This window comes from Pezoporus occidentalis, unplaced genomic scaffold (genome assembly GCF_034315485.1).
Source record: "Pezoporus occidentalis ecotype Australia unplaced genomic scaffold, CSIRO_AGI_Poc_V1 ctg263, whole genome shotgun sequence".
Taxonomy (NCBI): Eukaryota; Metazoa; Chordata; class Aves; order Psittaciformes; family Psittacidae; genus Pezoporus; species Pezoporus occidentalis.
The window spans coordinates 14,526-27,093 of record NW_026914534.1 but is presented as its reverse complement, the minus strand read 5'-3'; the positions used below and the strand labels follow the sequence as shown (position 1 = coordinate 27,093).

At 45.9% G+C, this 12,568-nt stretch overlaps 2 protein-coding genes and 1 long non-coding RNA gene across 3 annotated transcripts in view; 1 reads left to right on the top strand and 2 right to left on the bottom strand.

The window, feature by feature from the left end:
- The window catches only part of LOC134166482 (histone H2B 5-like), a 218,780-nt gene extending 207,005 nt beyond the window's left edge, over window positions 1–11,775 (bottom strand). The window contains exon 1 of the mRNA XM_062624160.1: window positions 11,394–11,775. Within this exon, the coding sequence (XP_062480144.1) occupies window positions 11,395–11,775 (381 nt within the window). The 3' untranslated portion in view covers window position 11,394. The remainder of the gene's footprint in view (window positions 1–11,393) is intronic.
- On the bottom strand, window positions 8,653–10,465 carry LOC134166535 (uncharacterized). Its single transcript, XR_009965906.1, has 2 exons — window positions 10,390–10,465; window positions 8,653–9,339 (listed from the first exon to the last, which is right to left on the bottom strand). It is a non-coding gene; the product is annotated as an uncharacterized LOC134166535 (long non-coding RNA).
- Window positions 11,776–12,118: 343 nt separating the features above from the next.
- Window positions 12,119–12,559, top strand: LOC134166474 (histone H2A-like). Its single transcript, XM_062624145.1, has one exon. It carries the CDS (start codon window positions 12,133–12,135, stop codon window positions 12,520–12,522), a length of 390 nt encoding a protein of 129 aa, XP_062480129.1. The 5' UTR covers window positions 12,119–12,132; the 3' UTR covers window positions 12,523–12,559.
- The last annotated feature ends 9 nt before the right edge of the window (window positions 12,560–12,568 follow it).

Genomic DNA, 12,568 nt, shown 5'->3' with positions numbered 1-12,568 from the left:
AAAATCATTACTTATTTCAAATTTTATCTTAAAGAAAAAAGATCTTGAACTTTTCTTTTGATATGAAGTAAAAGACAGAATGACTTCTGTCTCCTATTTTCCCCTGAAAAATAAAATAGTCAAACAAGCAGAACATCTGTTAAAATACAAAGGGTAGAAGGTACTACTCACAGTGGACTGAGATATCAGGATGTGACAGAAATTTTTCAGAATGTCAGTCAATGCAAGGACTCATTTTTCTCCTACTTTGCTATTGGACAAACACTTTCATGAAGGTCCCTCTTTTGAGCCCATGTGACTTGGTGCTCTAAGAATCATAGAATGGTTTGGGTTGGAAGAGACCTTCAAAGATTATCTAGACTAACCCCCTTCTCATAAACAGGGACATCTTTCACTTAGACCAGGTTGCTCAAAGCCCCATACAAGGTGGCCTTGAAAACTTCGACTGATGTCGTCAACAACTTCTCTGGGCAGCCCATTCCAGTGTGTCCCACTACCTTTGTAACAAAAAATTTCTTCCTAAGAACCAATCTAAATCTACCCTCTTTTGATTTATAACATTGTTCCTTATCCTGTCAGTACATGTCCTGTTGTAAAGTCTTTTCTTTCTTATGAACACCCTCCATATGTAGAAACACCGCAATAAGGTCTCACTGCACCCTTTTCTTCTCCAGGCTGAAAACTCCCAATTTTCTCAGCTTTTCCTCATGGGAGAGGTGCTACAGCCCTTTCATCATTTTTCTGGCCCTCCTCTGGACCTTCTCCAACAGGTTCATATCTTTCTTGTACCAGGAATCCCAGAGCTCGATGCAGGTGGGGTCTCATGAGAGCAGAGTAGAAGAGAGTCACCTCCCTTGACCTGCTGGCTATGCTTCTTTTGATGCAGCCCAAGACAGGATTTGCTTTTTTTTTGGGCTGTGAGCACACATTGGCTTATGTCCAATTTTTCATCCACCAGTATCCTCAGATCTTTCTCTGAAGAGCTGCTCTCAACCAGTTCATCCTCCATTATCTCCTGATATTGGGGATGGCACTGACCAAGGTGAAGGACTTTACATTTGGCCTTGTTGAACTTTATGAGGTTCATTTGGGCACACTCCTCAAGCTTGTCAAGGTCCCTCTGGCTGGTATCCCTTCCCTCTGTCAAATCAGACATACCACTCAGCTTGGTGTCATCCATAGACTTGCTATGAATACACTCAGTCTCACTATCTATATCATTGATGAAGGTATTAAATAGTATTAGTCCCTGCACAGACCCATAGGGGACACCACTCATTATCCATTTCCCTTTGGACATTGAGCAATTGTCTATAACTCTTCGGATGTAACTGTCCTGCCAGTTCCTTATCCAACAGTCCAGCCATCAAATCCATACCTCTCATTTCTCACCTCCCTGCCTTCCGTATTTTTTGTCATAGCTTCCAGGAGGATCATACCAAGCACTGAGGTGAGACTGATTGGTCAGTAGTTCCCAATGTCCTCCTTTTTAACTTTTTTTTAATTATAAAGCAGTATCATACAATTTTTAAAAATTGGTGTCATATTCCCTTCTGTCCAGTCACTAGAGATTTCATCTGGCTACCATGACTTCAAATATTATGGAGAGTGGCTTTGCAACTATGGCAGTTCCCTCAAGACCCTGGGATGAACCTCATCACACCCCATGGACTGGAGTATGTTCAGGTTCCTCAGATGGTCTTGAACTTGACCTTTCCTATGATAGGAGGAACTTTGCTCTCTCAGTCCCTGCCTTGAGTTTTAGGGGCTTGAGAGCTGTGGGAAAAAGAAATTACCAGTGAAAACTGAGGCAGAAAAAATGTTGAGTACCGCAGCCTTCCCCATGTCAGTTGTCATTAGATCTCCAGTCTTATTTATTAGGGTGGTACATTTTCTTTAGTCTCCCTTTTCTGATCAACAAACCTGCAGAAGCTCTTCTTACTGTTCTTCACATCCCTTGCCAAATTCATCACCAGATGTGCCTTAGCTTTCTCCATACACATGGACAGAATCCCTGTATTCTTCCCATGGTACATATCCTTGCTTCCACTCCCTGTCCATTTCCTTCTTGCAGTTCAGCCTTATTGGTCTCCTGCATTCCCAGCCTGCTTTTTTATATGTGAGAGTCAAGAGCACTTATTCACTAAGAAAAATATATTAAATAGCTGCCAGCTCTGTTCAGATTCTTTATCCTGGAGGGTAGTTTCCCAGGGGGTCCCATCTTCTGGTTCCTTAGACAACTCAAAGTTCACTCTACTAAAATTCAAGGTCTTGACTTTACAATTTGCCTGGCTCATATTCCTCAAGTTAATGATGGTCCTGGGCCCAGGCTGCAGCTCAGACTGACACTAATCTTGAACTCTCCAATTAGCTCATTTCTGTTGGTGAGCAACAGGACCAGTAGTGCTTTCCCTCTGGCTGGACTGTCTTTCACCTGGACTAAAAAATTAACCTCAACATGGTCTAGGAGTCTCCTGGGTGGCGTACAGCTCACTGTGCTGCTGCTTTTCCAGCAGATATCAGGCTGATTGAAATCCCCCAACAGGAACAAAGCCTCTGAGCATGATACTTTCTGTAGTTGAGGTGAGAAAGATTCATCAATATCCTCTCCTTGATTGGGCGACCTGTAGTAAATACCAACCATGAGGTTTCCTCTAATTTTGAGAGTTTATAGCTTTCAACTCTTCATCATTGTTTTTCAAAGAGAACTTTGCACAAACAGTCAATTTCTTTTTTATGTAGAGGACATCCTCCCTCTTCCCCATCCTTCCATGCTTGTCCCTTCTCAACAGTTTATAGCCATCAATTGCAGAACTCCAGCCTGTCATTCATCCCACCAAGTAAACTATGACAGTGCTGGACTTAGTAAAAGTTTATTTACTCAAGAAGATATGTGGAAGCATCCATCTCACAAATGTAGCTGAAGAGGCAGCACTGCAGCATATGTATGCATATTTCAAACAGGGTGATCAAGATCATGCAGTAAGCCTATAGCTGTAAGTCCCATTAACATGTTTTTTACCTTAGGCTGCCTAAGGCTCTGCAGCATCAATATTTTCTAAAGCAAGTAGCCCCTGTGCTGCTGAGCATTCATAATTTATATTGGCAATCTGGTGAAATTCATTCTGACTTATAGGTGCTCCAGGTGCCTAATAAACATACATGAAGTCACAGAATCACTCAAAGCAATTAAAATCTGCCCTTGATGTAATTGCAGACTTTGGGTGATTTGGGAAATATCTTTTGACCATAGATAAAGGATTTGATTTAAAACACAATTTATTTTGTCCATGGATGATGGATTTTATTTAAAACCTGATTTATCATGATGTTCTAAGCCACTACACATTGTTACATCAGTAAGAAGACTTCATGTCTCAACAGGGAAAAGGTTATGACTGCATACTGTTCATTCTCCAGAAAAGGATTCTCCACTGTCATAAAAGGTTTTTGTCTTCATATAGATTTAAAATCCTCAAACAGATCAGTGCCTCTTAAAATAAGAAATCCATTACCAGAGATATGGATAGCATTAGGCAGAAAATGTAGTTATTACAAGAGGATCCATAGATACAGCTTTCTTCTTTCTTAAAAGTAGATATTTCTTAAAAAGTATTTCCTTGCAATATTCAGATTTTCTTTCTTACTTTTTTTTTAATTATTTTTTAAATTTTACTTTGGTTAAAAGCAAGAGAGAAATCATCTCAGACCACATAGTTTTTGATATCTTCCAACCTTAGTTAAGTGATAGGTCTAAGAATCAATTCAGATCAAGCAAGCAATCAACCAGTCAAATATAAGGTTCTTTATTAGTATTTAATGTTTTCATATGATATAATCATAATATGTACAAAATGTTACTGTACTGGATAAATTTATATGTGTATATCAATGGTTTAATAAAAAGGGCAATGTTGCTAATAGGGAATGTAAATTCAGGTAGAAAGAAAGTAGCCAGTCATGACATCCTTTCTGTTTAACCCATTCCTTTAATAAGCTGGAAGGGCCACAGGGTACATAAAATCTGACATGCCTGGAAAATGTGTACCCGAGCTGGAGAGCAGAAGGATGTGTAGAATGGAAACTCTAGGTATCACTAGGCTATTACTAATTGTTCAGGCAAATGTCTGAGATTTTTGGAGGGAACATGAACATATGAAATAATATATTTCAATGCCACCTGAATGTGACATGTCCTTTGCTGCTGCACACTCTATGCATGTCATCTGGGATCTCTCAGTACAGCATGTTTGGACTGCTGTTGCTTGCCCTGCATATTGGAGAGCAGCAGCTCCTTCCCACTGTGGATTACTCTGGCAAAGGAGGCAGCAGTCTTTTCCCTAAGTTGCCCACTCGACAAACAGCCTCAGCAAAGGTGCTGCACCACGTGACCAAGTTTTCATTTGTGTTTCAGGACAATGAGAACAAAATGACTGCCTGGCCGCTGAACCAGTGTGGGTCTGGTTTTTGTCAGGGTGAATTGAGAAGTGACAAACCTGTAACAGCACACCTTGTTGCAGAACTGAGCTGTCCTGTATGGTCTCCTACAAGCCCCAGACAACTCAGGCAGAGGTTGTGTGGCTGAGCCACTTCTGAACTGCCTGGTGCCTTGGCTCAGAAGACCTGTGATAGGTGATGGATAGGAAGAGTGCAATCAGCTGCAGTACTTCAGATATGGAAGACAACAAAGCTACCTTTCCTCCTTGTGGGATTTGATAAATGAGCAGCAGACAATTACAGGTAGGACTGGGAAGAAAACTGAGACACTGGAAAGATGATATCCATGGCTCCTTCACAAACATTTTGAGGTTGAGAATACCCGTGCATTTCAAAAGGAGCTGTGATTGTCTCCTAGGAGATACACAGGAAGTCATAGTGGGCTTTTTGCTTCCAAGAGCCACTTTGCTTGTTTGCTACTTACAGTCCCTAATCCCTGTTTTGTCCTTCATTTTCCTCAGAAAACAGCTGTTCCAGGCCTTGCAGATTACTCCAGAAGCTTCCCTGGCAAGGCTGGTCTGCATGCAACCCAGTATTCAGAGAATAAGTGAATCTCACTGTCCTGGTTTCAGCCGGGACACTTATTTTTCTTCCTAGTAGCTGGTGCAGTGATCTGTTTTGGCTTTAGAGTGAGAGCAGTGCTGATAACACACCAATGTTTTAGTTGTTGCTAAGTGATGTTTACTCTGATCAAGGACTTTCTCAATCTCATGCTCTGCCAGTGAAGAGGGGTATGGGAAGCCAAGAGGAAGCAGAGACAGGACACCTGACCCAAACTAGACAAAGGGGTATGCCATACCACAGCACATCATGCCCAGTATATAAACTCGGGGGAGTTACCTGGAATGCTGTATTGCTGCTTGGGTTGGGCTGGGAATTGGTCAGCGGGTGGTGAGCAATTGTATTGTGCAGCACTTATGTTTTCTGAGCTTTCATGTCTCTTTTTTTTTTTCCTTTTTCCAGTTCTTCTCCCCATCCCACCCAGGGGTGGACGGGGAAAGTGAGCGAGCAGCTGTGTGGGACTTAGTTGCCAGCTGGGTTTAAACCATGATCCTCTTTCACAGAATGAGATCAACAAAAGGAGTTTACATACCTATGACGCCCCTAATTTTTAATTATTCCTGCTCTTAAGCTGGCTCAAGAGTACCCCAGCTGCCCTGCCTGTCAGTAGGACTACTGCAGAGAAAAGTGTGAGGACACCACCAGCATATACTTCCCCGCAGGGTACTGTCAACTATCACTCGAGCATACAAACATTTGAGGCAGGTGGTCAATGCCCCACAGCTTTGATTCACACCTTCCTTGGGACGTCTTTCTCTCCTCAGGATGTCATGCATTTGCATCACTATGTCACCTCTGCCACTAGCTCTCTCCTTTGTCCATCTCTTTATTATTGCCTGACTGCACACAGACAACTGAAGCAAGGTGTGAGGATGGTAACTATCATCTGTTGGATAAAGAAATAATTTGTCTTCTCTAGTGCTTAAGAATACCCACCGCAAGTTTCTTCTGTCTCTGTAGGTCGACCATAGCAATGTTCAGCACATCCTTTGGCTGAGTTGCTACAACTCAAACTCATGATTCAATGCCACAAATCAGGAATGAGGACATTTGACGAGGCAGGAAAGAGGTGGATGCTACATCTTCAGTAATGACAGGCATCGCTTCCATGCTGCAAGAAAGAAATGGAAGAGTGGGGATGGGAGAGTGCTGCTATGTAGCAACTTCCTGGGAGCAAGTGGAATAACAAACAGGAGGCACTTTCAGATGGCTGAGGTAAGCAGGCAAAAGGACAGGAGACGGAAAGATGAAGGAAGGACAGAACAGACCAAAGGCCGCTCTTATCAGCACCTATGATACTTGGCAGCCAGTATTCATGGAAGTAGATACAATATCCAGCTGTGTCACTCTAAGTCAGCAATAGGTCATTTTTGTGGAAATCATGGGGAGCCTGCCCTGATATTATTCCACCATCAGGTATATGAGGTGATGGCATGTTAAGGTAGAAAAAGTGGTCTGTGAAGTCTGATATCTCATGAACTGCTTGGAACTGGGTGAGTTTTTACATCAATCCTCTTACCTACACTAGATGGGGACAGATGAGTAAGTGTTTGTAAAGGGAGAGAATCTATATGACGTCTAACTTAACTCCAGGAAATACATTCCTAGGTGGACAAACAAGTTCAACAAAGTTTGGGGGGAGCAGGAGGAGGGGCCTGCCTTGCAAGGGCAGGTGAACTGGGAGGCAAGAGGGACAGCTGGGCAGGCAGGGCCATGCTGCCACCAACAGGGACACAGCCCCTCAGCACCCACACACGGTGAGTGGGGCAGGGATGTAGCAGTGACTGGGCCACCTCTTCCCTGCCTCATCAAATGTCTTCATTCCTGATTTGTGGCATTGAATCACGATTTTGAGCTGTAGCAACTGACAGCCACAGCCCTGGATCATTGGACAAGTCCACAGGGATGAGGCTGGGATGAGGTCGTGCAGGTACAGCATGTAAAGTAACACCTGAGCCTAAATTCAACCCCTAAGCAAAGAGGTTAAAACCAGTGGGTGGAAGGTAATATCTTGAGAAATTCTCGAGCAAGCCACCTTCGAGTCTAGCAAAGGAAAAGGGAGAAAAAGGGCTCTAGCAACAAGGAGCATGTTGTCCTTATGGAAAAGGAGTTTGAATACAAAATTACAAGCAGACTGCAATAAAATCTGCCTGTACACAGTTCATGTGATGAATAAAGCATTTTTGCTCTACGTTACAGGCCCAGGGTTGGATTTTCTGTTGCACAAAACTGGTACCCAGAACTTCCCTTCCAAATGTCAGTCTTCCTTCAGGGAATCGGCTCTTCCATAAGAACTGAAATCACAACAAAAAGTTAAGAGAGGGATAGGCTGGCTGGATATCTCTGTGGGCTGTTCCTGTGGGAAAGAAGGGGCTTTTCAAGAGCAAAAGGGTGCTAAAATCCCTCTTTTCACACTTACAAATCCCTTTATTTGTCTTAGATACTTTCCCATTTCTTTTGTCAGGGGGTTGGTAGATCCTCCCCACCCCTACCCCTCCCACGCAGCAATGAGTTCAGGTTACCCATTTTCAGTTCCCTATACAATTTAGTTCACATCTAGAAAGACATCAAACTAACCTTTGTGGCTTGTATATTTTTATTTCCTTACACTTGTGACTGCCAAGGGAAGGTTGCTTAGCAACTTCCCCAGGAAAATTCACTCATAGTACCTGAGATTTTTTTTTTTTCCCCCCACATCTTCTAATGCTGATCCCAGCTGTTTCTCATCATCTCTTTCCATGGCACTTGTCTTTCTCTCCCAGACAATATGCAATACACACCAGTGTCTATTAGGGAGAAGACACTGGCAGACAATAAATTGCAGAGAGTTGCCACGTGTCTGAAAAAAAATCCAATGAGAAGAGGGGTTTAATTTAGATCCTCTTCAACTCAATAAAAAGAAAATCCTGAAATAATACAGCTTTCGAAGAGCATAGACAGTATGCAAGTGCTGTGTTGTTTGGAAAAATATTTGTTTATATTGGTGATGGTTGCCATAGGATTGAGGAGAGAAGGCACTGCATCCCACCACTGAGAAAAGGAACTTGTATCCCCACCTCATGCCAAGATATTCTCACCATTGTTGTTAACTATTCCACTCTGAAGGGACCATATGAAGCTCTTCTTGGACAGATGAGAATAACACAGAAAATCAATTTGTGCTAACTAATGGGGAACTAAGAGAAGAGTGGTGTATTGGATTTCTGTGGCAAGGTTTTGGTAGCAGGGGGCTGTGGGGGTGGCTTCTGTGAGAAGAGCAGCAGCAGGTGAGAATACACAGAGCCAGTGTCAGCCAGCTCCAAGGTGAATGCACTGCTGGCCATGCCCAACCCCAAGTCTGCCAACAATGGTGGCAGCACCTCTGGGATAAAGTATTTAAGAAGGGGAAAAAGTTACTGGGCAGAAGCAATTTCATCAGGAGAGGAGTGAGAGTATGTGAGAGAAACAGCTCTGTAGACACCAAGGCAGAGGGGGAGGAGGTGCCCAAGGCACCAGAGCAAAGATTCCCCTATAGACCGTGGTGCAGACCATGGAGAGACAGGCTGTCCCCATGTGCCACTGAAATCCAGTAAAATAAACTCTCCAACCAGAATAACAGGTTAGGAAACTGATGTGACTTTATTGCGGTATTGGGTGCATGGGGGAATCACTCCACCTATCATGCACACCAAGAAGAGACAGTTTACAGCTTACATACATTTATTATATACATATTCATCATAATTTGTGAAGTTCCCACCCAGTTCTCATTGCATATAGTAATTTGGGTAGATACGGCCAGGCACTGTGAATTCAAAGAATGGTCTTTGCTGGTCATGGTGGTCACTTGGGGAGAAATACCTCATTTTACCCTTTTATGGACATCTGTTATATAAGGACATGGGAGTGCTTGTTTAGTCTCGCCAATTAACTACATGCTCTTGTTTGGGCAAATTTATGACCTAAGAGGCTCTTCTAGCAGTTTTCTCTTGCAGCCATTTACTTATTTCTCTTCCTCCTTATTGAAGAGAGGAAGGCCCTCATCTATTTGAAGGAAGACATTTGGTTCTTCTGTTGCATGCCTTCCTTATCTCGAGAATCCTTTCAGCCTTGACTGTGTCTCCATCCACAATGGAATACTAGTTTAATCTGGTATCATGTGCAGCCCATGGAGGTCTATAGTGGAACAGATCTCACCTGCAGCCTGTGGAGGACCCCACACCAAAGGAGGGGATGTCCAAAGGAGACTGTGGCCCCGTGGGAAGCCCACACTGGAGGATGCTCTTGGCAGTGCCTGTGGCTCTGTGGAAAGAGGAACCCACACTGGAACAGGTTTGCTGGCAGGACTTGTGACCCTGTGGGGGACCCACGCTGGAGTAGCCTGTTCCTGGAGGACTGGGACACTTCATGAAGAACTGAAGTCAAAAGGACTGACTTTGGAATAATTCATGAAGGACAGTCTCCCACGGGAGCAGGGGAAGAGTGTGAGGAGTCCTCCCCCTGAGGAGAGGAATTCCCATTCCCTTGTGCTCTTGGAGGGGAGGAGGTAGGGAAGTCAGGAGTGAAGTTAAGCCTATGAAGAAGGGAGGGGTGTTCTTAAGATTTGGTTTTATTTCTCATTATCCTACTCTGATTTGTTTAGTAATAAACTAATGTCTCCAAGCAAAGTCTGTTTTGCATGTGACATTAACTCGTGAGTTATCTCTTCCTATCTTTATCTCAACCCAGGAGCCTTTTGTGGTATTTTCTCTCTCCCATCCAGCTGAGCAGGGGCATGAGAGTGGCTTTGGTGGGTACCTGGCATCCAGACAGGGTCAGACTTCCACAGGTGGCTTCCCTGCCAAATCTGTGTGCATGAGTACGACGGAAGGGACGGTGTGTGTGCGCTCCTCCCAGATAATCTCCCCCTTGTGTAGCCTGAGGGGAGAGACCGATCCGCTTAAAGGCACAGTGCCGGGCTGCCTATGCAGACTCTCCAGTGCCACACGGAACGAAGGTGCTCTGAGGTCTCCGGGCAATCCGTTGGCTGCGGGCTCTGCCGGAGTCTCCCATCCTGCCCCGGCCGGAGCTTCCTTCATTGCCCTACGTGTGCGCAAGGCTCAGGACTGCAGTTGCAGCAATATAAATCCTGGAGCTCAAGGAAATCGTGGAGGGAGGCCGGGAATCTAGTGTTGTAGTAAGCAGGCTGCCGGTCGGTGCCCTGAGCCTGACCACCCAAGACTACTCTTACCACCCCAACACAAAAGTTGCTCTGCGCTTCCCCGAAACGAACCACACAGAGCCCAACGACTCACACACAGCCCCGCCCTTCGTGCCTCAGACTCGCCTTCTACTGAATCCCATCCCCCTCACCGCCCCTTTTCCCCCTCTCCGCCTCCTCTCAGCATGGCGACTGCTGGGAAAGACTCCTTCACAACAAAGTTTTCTTCCCTGATCCAGTTCTCTGTTTCTTCCCTCTCGGTAACCGTGCAGGTGGCAGTCGTCGCTTGGTGCAAAACGAATGCTCCCCAGCTGCTCCGCCTCCCTGGAATACGCGTCGGCTCCCGTCAGAGAAGCATGTATTGGAGAAGCGACGACAGGCGCCGAGCCGGCAGCGCCACCGACACCAATCCCCGTCCTCCGGCAGCTGCTCAGGGCCCGGTCGGGGGCGCTTGCTGCGGAGCTACATAAAGTTCTCACTCAGGTCCAACCCAGCCCGGCAGTTGCGAGGTTCTGGGTCGTGGCGCCCGCCCCCTGCCCTGCTGGGGGATTTACTGAGCCCGGAAAACCGGGGTAATGGAGGAAGAGCCGGAGCAGAGATCAGTACAGCAAGCAGGGCTGTGCGGATCTAGTAAAAGAACGCCTTGAAAACGCCTCGGTTTGCTTTCTGTCCTCCACGAGAATGCTACGGGAAAACTGGTCCAGCCTGAAGCTTTTTGCTGAAACAAAATCACAAGGTCACCCTCAGACATATGTGATTTCTATGTTCCCAGCTCACAAATTTCCTGTTAAGAGTGTTTCACGGGGGAAGAGAAAACACCGGCTACCGAGAACACGCTTATATAGGACATTAATGGGAACATCTCCACAGATCACTATTCAAATCCCTTCCCCCACCCCAAAGTGAAGTGGGTTCTAGGGCTGTTTTGGGAATCGTGAAGTATCTGCCCCTGTAGCAAATACACAATACATCGTTTAACGGGAATTGGTTACCTATATCTAGGTTTACTGAAACAGACAGTATTTTAACATTACTATTATTCCCTTCCTGAAAAACCCACAGAATGTAGTAAGTCAAAGAACCAGCTTTTACTGAAAAAAGCGAGTGGCTCCTAAAAGAGCCTTTGGGTTGCCTAGTCCCCGTAGAGAGCAGACACTTTATTTGGAGCTAGTGTACTTAGTAACGGCCTTGGTACCTTCGGAGACTGCGTGTTTGGCCAGCTCACCTGGCAGCAGGAGCCGCACGGCCGTCTGGATCTCCCGGGAAGTAATGGTGGAGCGCTTGTTGTAGTGTGCCAGGCGCGAGGCCTCGCCGGCAATGCGCTCAAAAATGTCGTTGACAAAGGAGTTCATAATGCCCATGGCCTTGGAAGAGATGCCCGTGTCGGGGTGCACCTGCTTCAGCACCTTGCATACGTAGATAGAATAACTCTCTTTGCGGCTTTTGCGACGTTTCCTGTCACCTTTCTTCTGGGTCTTGGTCACCGCCTTCTTGGAACCTTTCTTAGGCGCAGGAGCAGACTTAGCCGCATCAGGCATTCTTGAAAAACAATCACGTCTAAAACACCACACTAACGACAAAACACGAGAAAATAAATCCACAAGTCGCTGTTGCCTGTTTTATAGCGGTGCCGGCACAGCAGTGGCTCAATAGCGCCGCATCACCATTGGCAGCAAGCGCCTATTAGGTCGTCACACCGACCTGAAATCTGCTATTGGACACTTCTCGATCCTCATTGCCATTGGCTGTCAAAAAATAATCCTTCTTCACAGCCTATCAGAGAAGATGCTGCCGCTCCGACCAAACCATACATAAATGCGTTGGCGGAGATAGCTAGGAATGAGTTCGTATTTCGTCAGAAGTATTGGAAGTGTCTTTGCTGAGCTGCTTTAGAGATGACTGGACGTGGGAAGCAGGGCGGGAAGGCGCGTGCCAAAGCCAAGTCACGCTCGTCGCGGGCCGGACTGCAGTTCCCCGTGGGCCGCGTCCACCGCTTGCTGCGCAAGGGCAATTACGCGGAGCGGGTGGGCGCCGGCGCCCCGGTGTACTTGGCAGCCGTGCTGGAGTACCTGACGGCCGAGATCCTGGAGCTGGCGGGCAACGCGGCCCGCGACAACAAGAAGACTCGCATCATCCCGCGGCACCTGCAGCTCGCCATCCGCAACGACGAGGAGCTCAACAAGCTGCTGGGCAAGGTGACGATCGCGCAGGGTGGCGTGCTGCCCAACATCCAGGCCGTGCTGCTGCCCAAGAAGACTGACAGCCACAAAGCTAAAACTAAGTGAGCTTATCTAAGAAGCAAAATGGATAAAAAGGCTCTTTTCAGAGCCA

Bases quoted from the DNA above. Each gene is read 5' to 3' on its own strand.
- LOC134166474 (XM_062624145.1), top strand. From the start codon at position 12,133: ATGACTGGACGTGGGAAGCAGGGCGGGAAGGCGCGTGCCAAAGCCAAG.